Here is a 14,792-nt window from a genome sequence, read left to right as displayed (position 1 = left end):
TTTCTTATGACATGGCTCATTAATGACAAATGAAACAAACATTACAATAATTTTGACCAGTCTAATAAGGATACATAATGTTCCCTAAGCAACTGAGGGATATTCTACTGCTGGACTGGAAAGTGACCATTTATACAGGACACCCATCTGCATGCATTGTAGTCAAACATTCTCTGCTGACAAATAAAGGTTGTTATGGAAAGTAGTAGATAAAATCTCATTGTAATATTTTAAAGGTAAAATAACTTACTAAGTCCTATTGTTTCTAAATTAAATGTTATGATGGTTGGCTCTCCATCTATGACGACTGGTTTGAAACTGCCACGGGCAATAGCGTCAGGTATGCGTTCTATATCAATTGCCTCCATATGACCAATCCCTGTAAGAATGATAAAATAGTCCCTAAATATTGATGTCAGACGTATAATCCGTACAGAATCTTTCGGAATCTGTTTTACATTCAATTACCGGCCTTGCTTGAAGTCTGAGTCTGTAATTTGAATATTCATAATATAATAAAGTGGAAGTAGAAGTATTCTCAAACGATAATCAAAAATCTTTAAAAAAGTACCAAAATTGTCACATTACAATTAATGATATGAGCCACGCCATGAGAAAACCAACATAGTGGCTTTGCGTCCACGCAGTCTAGTCAGGATCCATGCTGTTTCCTAACAGTTTCTCTAATTGCAATAGACTTTGAAAGTGAATAGCATGGATCCTGACCAGACTGCGCAGGCTGGTCTGGATCCATGCTGATCACAAAGCCATTTTGTTGGTTTTCTCATGGAGCGGGTCATATACTGATATAATTGAATTTTATTTTAGTTTTAACGACAAAAATCTTTATGGGCGAATCAAGCCAGGGATCAGAACCTCAGCCTCACATAAAAACTAGATCTGCCCTTGCATCAAAACTGGTAATAAATTATTTTACATACTGAAGTGATGGAGATTCTCCAGGGAGAGGACACACTCCTAGGTCATCAATCTCTCCTACCATTTGCTCATGTGCTTGCTCAGTCTCTTGCCGGGCAATATCACTGTAATATACATGTACATAAAAGTACCTGACTATATGATATAGAAAACTGATAAAAAGAACAAAATATGTTCAGTAATTCAACCTGACGAACATCTTACCTAGAAGTACAAGCTGATTTTTGGATATACAATTTTTGCATATTTATAACAAATAAGACATACCTCATTTCTTTTTCAAAAGCTTCTTTTGCAGCATTTTTGCAGGATTCTCTGGACACCTCCTGAATAGCCTCACCAGCACGGGTTTCCATTAGTTTCAAGTTCTTCGGATGAATCGCCTTCAAATTCAGGACTGCTAGGAGATTGTTCACTTTCTCTGCTCCACCTAAACTGTCAATCATAGCTGAAAACAAAAGAGCAAGTTTATTTTACCCGTAAAAAAGAAAAGAAAAACAATCAGCCATTATAAGCAATTTAGATTCAGATCAGCCTAATGTCACAGGGTGAGTAAAATGTGTAGCCAGACCGGGACTCGAACCCGGGGCCTCGGAATACCGTTCCGATGCTCTACCGACTGAGCTACCCGGCCGCCTGCACACTTTCTCCCCGTTTTAATATTCAAGTTCTTTACCGTTACACTAACTTCTAAAGTAACGTTTAAACATCAGATTTTTATGACATCAAAGCATCAGAATTACATGAGCCGCGCTATGAGAAAACAAACATAGTCGCTTTGCTACCAGCATGGACCCAGACCAGTCTGCGCATCCTGACAGTCTGGTCAGAATCCATGCTGTTCGCTATCGGTTTCTCTAACTGCAATAGGTTTTGAAAGCAAACAGCATGGATCCTGACCAGACTGCGCAGATCCACGGTGGCTTTGCAGCCACTTTGTTGGTTTTCTCATGGCACGGCTCACATGAAACACATACTTATTTTACATATTGTAGCAGATCTCAAAGATTCAACCCAGAACTAGCCAGCCTCTCTGGTGTTTTTATGAATTTTCGACACAGGGGGTTTCACAAATTGGCCATAAATTAAAATATAACTTACATGTATGGAAAGGGGATTCAATTCCTCATCAATCTATGTTAAAATTATCAAATAATATCCAAAATTACGAATTTTCTGATGATTTAAACCTCTGTATGTACTGTACACGATCAACATTTACCGTGGCTTGTGTTTACACGCCATATAAACACATAACTTTACATGACTGTGTACTGTGATTTAACTAAATAACATATAGATATCCGCCTAAACCTTTTTGCAATTCACCAACGATGTTGTTGTACATAAGTGGCACTGGGCCAAGCATGCATTTTCGGCATGATTTTAGATGGAGTAGCAGTACATTCAGTTCAATGAGCCTCCGACCCACTTTCCAACCATTCTTGTTTACTTTTTGCGGTAAAGTCATATGCAAGGCACTTGGACACTTTTTCCTTTTACAATCGTCTCCATCAGACAGGAAAACAATGGCATAGTTATGGTCAACGATAAGTTTGGGTTTCCAGCGCCTTTTACCCTTATCCGAAGCAAATCTTCCGCGAAAATCTCGTTTGTCGGCCATACCTTTCTACTTTCGATTGCAACAATTTTTGGGAAATACCCCAAGCGTGACGACAAACATTTTATAAATTTTTGAATAAAAAAGCTTTTAGTAGTAAAATTTTGTTTTTCTTAGCAATTCGTATAAATGTTTAGCATTTAGAAAATAAAACGTCAAAAAAATCACAAAGAAATACACAAAACTCGATAACTACCGGAAATCACCGGAAACGTCGAAAACTTCCGACATTGGCCGAATTCTTCGATGTCGGTAATCATCGTAACTGAAAAGCGCGGGAAATCATTACACCATGTAATCCTTAATTAAAATTCATCACCATTAATATTTATGAACAACTAAATTCTAATTTCAAACACAGCTAAACATTTAAAATTTATTTAGATGTTCATTGGTCAAAACAAAACAATAAACAAAAGGTGGAGGTATATAATTAAAGGGACATTACAGCAGTAGCTAAAAGCGGACGAAGTGGTCCAGAGGTCACACTGTCTGACCATAAAATCGGGGGCCTTGAGTTCGAGGACCCGCTGTTCCACCAAAATTACTAATTTTGGGATTAAAGTCCCGAATATTGGCGCTTAACACCTTGGATTAAAACGAACCGGACAAGTTTCGCGAATTGGGCGTGTTGTGTATCTTGCCCGATCCTCTAACTGTAAATTATTAACAGTCGTTTGCAGAAGTCGCACATACGGACAACCGGTGGCGACAATAAATAAGATCGCTCGCATGCACGCACACATAGAGCCGAGTCCAAATATGGGTTATAACTTATTACTGCTGTGTACGAGTCAAATTTAATTCAGTATTGCATACAACACTATTAAGTAACCTCTTTATTTCACACCATAAAAATGATAGACGTAAAACACAAAAATTCACGCATTTTAGCTGACAAACAACAACACACATGAACGCGTTCTTCTATAATAATATGTACGTTAAGTTTCCGACATTTACTCCCAGTGCTGAAATAATCAAAAGCAACCTTTAATGAAATTTTGAACCGATCATCGGATTGGAAATGCTCTAGCTAAGAAATTTAGTGCTTACACTTACATGTTTTATTTAAAATGTAGCATTTAAGAAAATAAAAAAAAAATTGCTGCCGTTATATACAAGGGAAGACCTTATAACTGACGCTTATAAGAAATCGGAAGAGTTGTACCGTCCAATATGTAAAAATATGGATCTTTTAATCGAGTCTAATATGACAAAAATATGAAGTGTATGGACTGTAGATTTCGGATGATGCTATATATACTTAAGAAAATGTAAATGCTTTTTAAAACACACAGTTTAATACTGGTTTCTTTATAGAAAGAACAGCTTCCAAGTGGTTGAAAATATATAGATGTGAAATAATATTTAATATTTCATCGCATATTCCAAAGATAATCGCCAGTGTTATTTGTAAGAAGTACAGTGTATGAAATGGCATTGGAAAGTTGATCCAGTATATTATATATTCTAAATATTCTTCTTTAGAATATGCCCAAACTCGAAATTATAACGATACGTTTTCACTGTAATGATAACTCTATTTCGAGACTAGTTTTGAAAGTATATAAGAAAGTATTGAAATATACCTTATTGAAATTATATCTGTTAAATATGTGTGTACACATATTGTCCTTACTTCAGATGTTCATATTTGAATCCGGTCTCAATAACTATTATATAAAAAAATACAGTAAGTTAGTTAATTAGTTATGAGTTCCTACTTACATATAAGGATATATATAATATATGAAAATACTTTTAAAACAGGACTTACGGAGTATGTTAACTAAACATGTGCCTGGTTACTAATTTCTATGTTCATTTTTGAACTAGCAAAAAAGAGACCGAAAAATCCCTTGATTCTTTTGCAGGAGCATGTTGTGAGACAATGTTCATCAACCCTTATTTTCAAATACAATGTCCAAAAAATAAAATATTGGTTTTGTTCAAGAGGTTTATGTTCCTATAAAGTTTGACATATCTTTACTCCATACCAAAAAATAATTAACCGTTAACCATGTATTGTTCTATTTAACGTACTAATATTAAATAATTTTAGCCACTTTGCTTAAACTAAGAGCGAAATTGAGAAACAAAGCTGGCCATATCTCATTCTCACTAACTAAATGCAATAACACAATGTGTTAATAGCATTTCTATATAAAGCAGATCCTTCTTTGTTTAGCAAATTTGCTTATTTGCCTACGGAATGACGCCATACATGTCCATTGTGAATAATTCTTATGAAAAATATGTGATACAACTTTGATAGATATAGTCCCTGAGCTGTATTATTTGGCTGTTAGAACTCTGGGTTATTTGATAAAAACTGTTGTTTTTATGTATCGATGCATTATTATTCTTACTGAATTAAAAACTTTCTTGAATGATTTTTAACAGACGTGTTAATATTGCCTTCCTACTTGTGTCATAAATCGAACGTGATTATGATATTTAATACAATTAAAGGAAACAAATTATTATCTAATCTGGTAAGTCATTTTCCAGCAATGTATTACAATGAAATTATAATTAACTATAAACAGAGTATATATTTTATGTATTATTATCATGGCAATAACAAATATAACATACTCGATATTTCCGTAAAATATATAATAATCCTTTCAAATATTTTCGTGCTCTTTAGGTGGGATAGGGATGAGATGGAAAAATGTTTGGGGAGCAAGAGAATGTATCTTGATTTCAACGTAAATTTCATGTGCTGGTGCCGCAAAGGTGAAACACAGAAAGTTACAAATACAAAGACCTTGGTGCATATTGCACTTTACAGTCTTTGACAATGGTAGTAATATTTACATAGTACCATCATTAAGTATTAGATTTTTAATATGCTTTTGTTTGTAATGATAATAATTATCGGTTGTGTAAAAGCTTCAAATAATTACATATGTTTTAATAATTATATGAATAATACTCTTAAACTCGGAGCATCGGAGAAAGTTTAAGCAGATTATATAATGATTTCATGACTTGTGATTAATGTAATGTGAGGATGTATTATTCCTAAGTACTTAAACTGTTAATGACAGGTTTTATAGCTCTATCGATCATTCATATGATACTACCCACTCTAAATCAAACGTTTCATCATATTTCTTGCAATCTGTTAGCAGACGATGTTGAGGGCTAATGAAACGACTTTGTAGGGGGATATTAAAAGTTTTATTTGTTTAGTTTTGATAAATTGACTTTTAGTTTGGTGTTGTCTGCAACATAGAACTCTAAGACTTATAACATCGTATAAATTAGAGTTAATGGAAGAAAGCAATCAGAAATGCATTTTGTTTCTCGCGGAACAGCTTTATAACAAATAGGTTTTGCCGTCAGCCAAAAGTAAAATAGATTTTTAACACAAAATAACCACGCAAAGTAGATTTCACTATACATATGTATAACTAACTCAGTACGGAATACAACAATTAGAACGAAATATGGAACTGTGCCTTGTGTATCAGATCATAAGATGCCCAAGAGTGCATATGGTAAATCAGGGACTGGACAGGTAGACAATTATTTTAAGAAACGCTTCTCTCATCTTAAATATTTTCAAAAATGCATACATATGGTAGCCTAGTATGATAGTCGATAGCATAAATGAAAATCACTGGCATTTTGTCTTTCTTAAGTGTTTTGGTAAACATACACTGTTATATAATATTGACATTACTTAAACAATGAAATATATTTACAGAAACACGAAAATGATAATAACAAAATACGTCATCAGAAATTACGTCAATAGAGTAGTCGTACCGTACCTGGAATAGTAATAATCAAGAGGTCCATCACATTTTTTCTAGCTCTGTTTAGTCCGGTGGTAGAGGGCGCGAGTGATGTTGCACATTCCATAATTTCTCATGAACAGAATCAGTGAAACTGTGTCTGATTGCATTGCAGGATTGTGTTCTGTTCTAAATTCGAGAATTTACTTAAAGCAATCTCAAAGTATGTTTTCAATGTCTTAACAACACTTCAAAACAATATAAAAAAACAAATAGAAATTAAACTTATATCAACACATATGCAAGTATTAATACTTTTAATGACCTATTGTAAATCAAAGAATATTAACTAAAAACTAAGCACGCACTTGAACTAATTAGTCCACTACCTTCACAAAAATGCCTGTCACGAATGAAATTGCTTAAAAATATAAGATAATTCTTGGTAGCTTAATGTACTGTTCTATACCACAGAAAATATGACGTACTTTGTAAAATGGTGATTGTGATAATGCAAATGATAATTATATTTTAAAATTAACTAAGATAATTTTTCCAGCTGTATATTTATACCACCTGGTAGAATTAAAATGTGATAGATATCATAAAAGAAATAAATACTTAATTCAGTTTCATTTATTTAACTATTTCTGGCCTTTGCAAGGAAGCGATCTTCTTAAATGCATGACGTGCGCATGAACACTAAAATTCAAACATCATGCATTTAACATAATTGCAGTCTACACGACAAAAAATCACTAAGTTGCCCTAATGCATTTTGATCAGCATATAAAATATATTCTTCTGCTCAATTTTTTCCTTCAACGAGCAAAATTGAAACTTGATAGAACAGAATGCAATTGATAAACGTTTTATGAAATTTAAAAAAAAATAAATATTATTTTAGTTCACAAAGATGCCTTTCTATGAAATTTCATTGATGACCAACTGACATAGCTCTCAGCAGAGATGCATTCAAATATAGCTATTTAATATATACTCAAAAGATAATATTGATAAATGTTTTGTCCCGTAGGTATAACAATGCCTTTCAGCTTTCTAAAGCTTTCTAAAGTGCAAGGAAAAACAAGTATTTGAAGCCTTTGAGAGGGAGTAAATGTATGAGAAATTAGTTGATGTCTGATAGATATATTCATAAAACATCCGATCATCATCAGTTAAATGCATTTTTGTTTTTTTTTCTATGTTGAATACAGAAATTTCAACAATGAGAGAAAATGCACAAAGTTTGAAACATTTTCAAACCGGGAATAGTTTTTTACAGAACCATAGTATTGCAAATTACCGCTGATTACAATAAATGTATACTTTCTTTGATACGTGACTCAAGTTATGACAATTAAGTACGGAAAGACCAAAAACATAGCTATTCAGTGGACAAAAATGAAAACAGTTGATATTAGCTTACTAATAAGCATAAAGATAAGACGATATGAATTTTGTGACATACATAATTATCCATAGATCGTTGCATTTTTAACTGAAAAATGGTACTCGCACTTCTCATAGGCTGCATGCACAAGTATATAATGGCGTTATGACTAAACACTTAGAAAACATCTACGTGTACAAATATTACTGTACAACTATATCGTTAGTTTTTATTATACCTCACTTTTGTCTATTACCGGAGAAAGAGATATTTTGACTATCAAAAACATATTCAACCTTTCTGATACGTGACCAGGCAAGAGTGACTGTCAGGTCATGTGACCGCGCCGATATTTTGAATGTCATATAAGGGCAAAAAACTGCTTCAATTCTTTAGCTGTAGTCTGTTACACTGATCTGTCTAGCAATACATACAGTTAATATGTAGTATAAACGCGTGGAAATGTCTAATTTTTAGCCAAATCATAAAATGATTGCCTCCCTTGTACACATATAGTAGTGACGCCATTATTCAATATGTACACAGACGATTTAGAAGACGGTAACTGTCAGAAAGAAAAACAATAACTTTTTATGTACCTAATTTTGTTCGGTATAATAAAATGAATATCATATGGCAACATGTTTGACATTGATATTGTCAACCCTCGAAACAGAATGTCACCACTCGGCTTTCGGCTCGGGTGACATTTTGCCCTCGGTTAACAATATCAATGTCACACAGGCTGCCATTTGATATTTATATAATTATAATATCAAGGGTATCGAAATGTGATTCGTTTTGTATTTTATAAGATATGAATAGAAAGGACTTCCTCACATTGATAACAACGATATTTTCATATTTCAAAAAATTATCAGGTAAATAACGTCATTTTTGACGTCATTTTGATGCGCGCCGTCACGTTAACTAATGGCAATGCCTTTTATTTTGGTGAGCCTACGAGAATATCAGGCATTTATATCATTTATATAATATTACTAACAGTAGATACATATAAAAGAAAACAGATCATAATTAGTTTTGCATCGAGAAGAAATATACACTCTCTCTTCCGTGGAATACTATTGGTCGACTTTAGAAGCAGAACTTGTCGTATTTCTCAGTACACAGTTCAAAACCTATAATTTCGGAGCTGTAAAGGCAATAATTTGCTTGCAGTTATAACGTAACTAATAGAACCATCAGAATTAAACAAAACTAATCTAAGGTTCTGTAAACACGAACAATTTCTCAAAATCAGATTAATTTTAGTGAATTTTGTTCATCTCCACAAACTAATAAATTAAGTATTGTCTAAATTAAACAAGAAATAATATACAATAATTTACTTCTGTTTGACTTCCTCTTTGGGAACATATTGTTGTAACCATCATGCTTCTGAAAAGATTTTGTTAACAAAAGTATGTAAATACATTTGCCACGAACGTCTGGCATTCCCCCATGCAAGATACTCTTCACAGGCACTTCGATAATTCTAGATTGTATTTGCATATCGTGCTTATACATGTCGTCGACATTTTCCTAATACATAAATATGACAATAACAAGGCTCCCTTACACTTGTATTTTACCGAACATTTTGGTCCATGCTGCAGACTGATACATGTATATTAAGTAATATAATTTGATAAAAGCAGGAAATAACTAGCTGAAATTGAAAATGAAACATCTTCATGAAGTCACTCATTTCTGTTAAACTCAAGAAAATCATGAGTTCTTTTCCTTGAAATTTAACAGTATGTCGCGACTTTTGTAAAATAACAGGGGAAAGGATTTTTTTTCTAGTTTTAAGTATAGTTGACGAATTATAAGATAATGCAAGTTGACAAACTCGCTTCTGTACTCTTTAACTCTTTTAGGCCCTAATCATTCTTAAAGAATCACCTTAATAGAAACAGTAAGGTACGGTTAGGTACATCCGGAATTTCAGCACCGAGAACAAGAAAGGCATGTATCTATAATACATTTCTTTTTGAAAACCATATTTGGATATAATCAGGACATTAAAATAAAGTCTTACATCATACTAACACATTGCCGACGACACCTCTCTATGTTCAGCCTTTGAACCAGTAGAATAAGTACAATGAATCTGGAAAGCTTAGGTCGTAGGTAATAGTTGGTAGTTTTCAGAGTTATATGCGAATTGGCCAGCGTCAAATTCTTAAAATAAAGGTAAAACTGAAGGCCATATTTCTCTTTAAAAATAATATTCTGTACAATTTTTGTGGTGTAGAAGTCTAGAATGGACATTTTAAAAAACTTCTGACCAGCATTTAGCTGACATGAACAGCAATAGTTTCTGAAGTTGGTCAAATGTGAAACTGCGCGAAATTTTGCAAAATGATTTTAATGCCTTATTCTACAAAGATTGTTGAAAAAATTAATCAGATGACAGAAAGTTTTGTTTTTCTGAAAAGTTAGGGCAGAGGTTTGTGTCTAAGGCTCTATGCATTGTTTGACTCCTGCCTTACCCCTTATGTTTTGCAACCAGGCAATATAGTAATATTTTGGTAAATTGGTTCATGTTTTCGTGGATGAATGCGTCACTATTAGTTTGTATGATTACAGGGTCTTTTAAATGTCTGCCATTATTAATATTTTTTTCGGAAAGCATACAAATACATGTGCTTTATTTCTTTCAGCGCTCTGTATTTGAATGATTTCTGCTGATTCTAAGAAGACGGTCTCCGACTGGCCTGAAAAAGTCCAAAAACTGGCATCTGCTACCTTAAATTATTATAAATGCAGTAGCTGGACAGAAAAAACAACAACACATTTGATTGCTGTGCAGAGGCATTTTGTGAGTGTCCATTTGAAAGTCTAGCTTATGTTGTTGTTAGTGAAGCCATCAGGGATATTGAGAAGAAGACTAAACTATTTCATTTTTTAATTGACAGAAACATGGCGTTAACATAAAATCAATTTAAAACAGTTATTTGATTACTGAATGACGTCAGACATGTCCGTAGTGTATTGCCTTTAATGAAAGTATGATACAGTTTTGATAGATGTAGTCTCTAAACTGTATTGCTTTGCTATGAAAACACTGTTTTGTGTGTAATAAAACATTGTTTTATGCAATAAAACGTACAACAAAAGAGTTATGTTTCATATTAAATTAGAACTTCCTGTGATGGTATTTTATGTGTATTAAGGCAGTTCTGCAAGTTTGATAAACCGGAAGTTATAGCGTAACGTTATTTATCCCGATAACGTAGAATAAATCCATATAATTGACCATAAGTAAGTTTATAACCGTGAGAAGTTTCATTAAAATCTATTTGCTATTTGCGACCATTATGAAAACTTGTGTGGGGTCCAATTTTTTCAAATCAATCTAGGAAAAAATCAAGCACACGGTCCTATCTTTTTTATTTACCTACTTTTCTAAGTATATTCTGAAGTTTTGAAAATAAAAGAAGGTTTAATCAAATTCTATATTGTAGAAAAAAATTGATCCTAACGTACTTTAGATGGTGTCAATGCATGATATATCGAAGTTATTATCTTACTTAATCAATAGTTTTCGTTAGCTAATGTATATGTAAAGAATATCTGACTGGCGTAAGTTACCCTGCTAATAGTTATATTATTAAACCTACTATTTCCATAGATATATTACATTGATAAAGTAAATTCATGAATGCTCATATTTCGTTAGAGTGTTGTATATTTGTACATTTGTCAAGTTAAAGTTCAACCTTGCTTTACACTGAAGCCGACTGTCCGAAAAACAAACAAAAGGTAATATACAACAATTATATATCACAACTACACTAAGTTTTTAGGTTTTTTTTTCAGTATCAGTCTGAAAACAATATATAAGAAGAATTTTCGGAAGCATAAAATGCAACTAAGCAAAATAACAACTGTCTCGTTTGTCTGAGACTGAGGTAATGAAATTTTAACGCCCCTCATGCCCCCCTCACATGTTTCTGCGTGGCTTATGAATACCATGATGGTCTTTATACTTTATGATTAACCTTTACCCTGCTAAATTTCTAAAATGGATTGTTCCGTCATTCAATTTGGGCAGCACCAATTGTTTATCAAAGGGTGTGTTCACTGAAAACTTATTAACTGAATAGCGAACAGTGCAGGCCATGATCAACCTGCACGGACGTGCAGGCTGATCTTGGTCTGCACTAGTCGCCAAGGCAGAATCACTTGCCACCAGCAGGCTAAAGATTAAGAGTACATTTCTCCTTGCTTTGTTAAGGTTTAAGTAATAACTTTTTTGATTTAGAAGTGATTGTAAGTAGTGAAACTCTTAACAAAAACAAATATTTTTTTCAATAAGTGTACCTGTCATTTTCTAACTCCTATGAAATCGGTTCATTCAAAGTTTCAATCTGATCTTATAATGGTTACATATCTGATGTTTGTACATGTTGTGAATATGTATTGACATGCTAACACTAAAATTACTCAGTGTTCACAACAGCTTTCAGAACGTCATTAATCATACGGAGACTACCTTTGTTAAATAAAACATACAATCCTATTTTGTGCATTTTGAAGAAATAGTGAATGCAGACGATGCGGAAGCGAATGAGATTAGTTTGATAGGGACAATCTTCATAAGAAATTTTCTGATGTTAGGCCGTTCGGAATTGAATGTATCTCTTAAAAGCTTTTGATGTGCATTTTGAGATTTTAATTTTGATAAATTGACTTAACCGTTAAGTAGCCAATTTGATCATCTTTGATAATGGAGACTGGTTCTGTAACTAATAACACTTTTGTAAATTGGAGTTAATAGAAGCATGCAATAACAAAGACAAAAAAAGATTTTTTATATTTAATTTATTGTGAAACTGTTTTCGCTTAAACGAATAATTTCCTAATATATCATTTAAGAATGCATTAAGATGACAAAGAAATCACAATTATGAAACGATCTTATTCCCAAACTACCTCGGCAAATTAGCAAACCTGTTTATGATACTAAACAGTTGTAGTTATTAAAATATGATTTTCCAACCAGACATGCTTTCTTTTTTAAACTGATAAAATCTTAGACAAGAATAAGCACTCGTATTTTTTCTTCATTTTCTTGGTATAAAAAAAGATTTTTGCTCTCATGATTTATTCTCGATCTATCAAAACAATCGTGGAAAATCTAAATTTAAGACGCGTTTGGCAATGAGGAGAAACTCTTAATGGATTTACTCTGTCCGTGGTTGTTTTATCACTAGTGCTGCATAATTAACATACCTGAACGAACTTGCTGTCATGCAGAAGCAAATGTGCATAAAGAATAAAATTGTGTTGAGAAATAAAGGATCCTAAATTGTCTTTTCAATAAACGAAGAGAAAAATGTAAGATTCTTGTTATGCACGTTAGTTTTTTTTATGCCAAAACACCGAAATTTCTTCTTTCTTTACCAGCTACATTGTATAGACAAAGTCAGTTCGACCAAGGCTTTATATATGGAAGTCAACGTCAAACTGTAATATCACAAACATGTCATATGTTATTTCGCTCCCACCAAGTTAACCATGTGGCAAATGTCAATAGGAATTTAACGAACTGAAATGATTTATTATCGCACTGAAAGCAAACTTTGTTGCTAATATATATTATGAGCCGTGCCACGGGAAAACCAACATAGTGGCTTTGCGACCAGCATGGATCCAGACCAGCCTGCGCATCCGCGCAGTCTGGTCAGGATCCATGCTGTTCGCTTTTAAAGCCTACTGCAATTAGAGAAACCGTTAGCGAACAGCATGGATCCTGACAAGACTGCGCGGATGCGCAGGCTGGTCTGGATCCATGCTGGTCGCAAAGCCACTATGTTGGTGTTCCCGTGGCACGGCTCTTATGTACAATTACTCTTCATATATATAGAAATACGGCACCAGTCCAAAGATGTTGACCATGTTTAAGTTTATACTAATTTGTTTTAGCTCGATTGTGATGAAAGCTTCAAGCTTATTGGAACCACTCTTGAGTCCGCTTCCTGGAAAAACAAGTACTGGTGTCATATGAGAAGTCATGGTCGTCACCGTAGTGGGGCTCGTAACAAGGTCAAAGTTATAACAAGACAATGTTCTTACAAACAACGTTGAATACGTTTGACAATGATTAAACCATCATAATTCTGAGTGTCAGTGGAAATGAGGACATCCCATCTATTGTAGTAATGACATAGGAAGATTGTGTTTTATTTGTATTTTAAGACGACCAAGTCACGTTGTAATTTCCGATTCGATAATATGATTTTAGAAATATATGTGGAAACTAAAAACTTTGAATAGATGAAGTTATGTTTGGCAAAGAGCCTCCCGTTAATAACAATGTGGTCACAGATTGATACAAGTTTTTGACTGTTAAAATATGATATATATCATCATGCATTCTTCCGTTAATTAACATATATTAAGTACAAACCAATATTTAGAATACATTGCTTTGGACAAAAGCTCGATTCGATGGATGTTGTCTTTGATTACGCTATCTAAACAGCCATTGTAAATAAACATTAATAATGTTTACGTACAGGTTTTCAAAATCATTTTGAACACGTGTATGTATATCATATGCTTTTGAACACCAGAATGTAAACGATCTTAAAGTGCTGACCAAGTCTTTAAAACAATAAAACAAACAATAAATCAATATTATATTATATTTCTTTTACCAATGCAGTAAGAGGAACACGTGTTAAAACACACACAAAAGAAAATACAAAAAAAAAAAATACGAAATTTATATCTGAGTATGATAATGATTTTATATATATGTGTTATCCCTTTAAAGTCACGGATATTATTGAATCTTAATGCACAATAGTAACAGCGTGTGTCTTTAAACAGACTATTTTCATGCGGGATAATCGTATAAGATAACGATTATAGAACTTATCACATACGGTATTTAGATATTTTGTGGTTTCTCAATCAATATGATTATTTAGCGATAGATTTCTACTACTTTCTTTTTCTTTGACATCAGCATCTGTCAAAGATGTTTATAATAGTTATATTTGGGAGAGGCTTCGTTCCTGCAACGTGATTTTTGTTATTTGAACTTAAATAGTATTTTTATGCTCAAAAC

General features: G+C 33.2%; 1 protein-coding gene and 1 non-coding gene across 2 annotated transcripts; both read right to left on the bottom strand.

Moving 5' to 3' along the window:
* Positions 1-319: 319 nt before the first annotated feature.
* LOC128557492 (uncharacterized) lies at positions 320-2,175 on the bottom strand. The gene is made up of 3 exons (XM_053544889.1): positions 1,207-2,175; positions 942-1,043; positions 320-379 (listed from the first exon to the last, which is right to left on the bottom strand). The coding sequence occupies exons 1-3, from the start codon at positions 1,383-1,385 to the stop codon at positions 355-357; spliced, it is 306 nt and encodes a 101-aa protein (XP_053400864.1). The 5' UTR covers positions 1,386-2,175; the 3' UTR covers positions 320-354.
* Positions 1,502-1,573, bottom strand: Trnat-ggu (transfer RNA threonine (anticodon GGU)). Its single transcript has one exon. It is a non-coding gene; the product is annotated as a tRNA-Thr (tRNA).
* Positions 2,176-14,792: the final 12,617 nt, after the last annotated feature.

Source organism: Mercenaria mercenaria, chromosome 5, assembly GCF_021730395.1.
Source record: "Mercenaria mercenaria strain notata chromosome 5, MADL_Memer_1, whole genome shotgun sequence".
NCBI lineage: Eukaryota > Metazoa > Mollusca > Bivalvia > Venerida > Veneridae > Mercenaria > Mercenaria mercenaria.
Note: the sequence above shows the minus strand (reverse complement) of the source record. Positions and strands in the feature narration are given on the sequence as shown.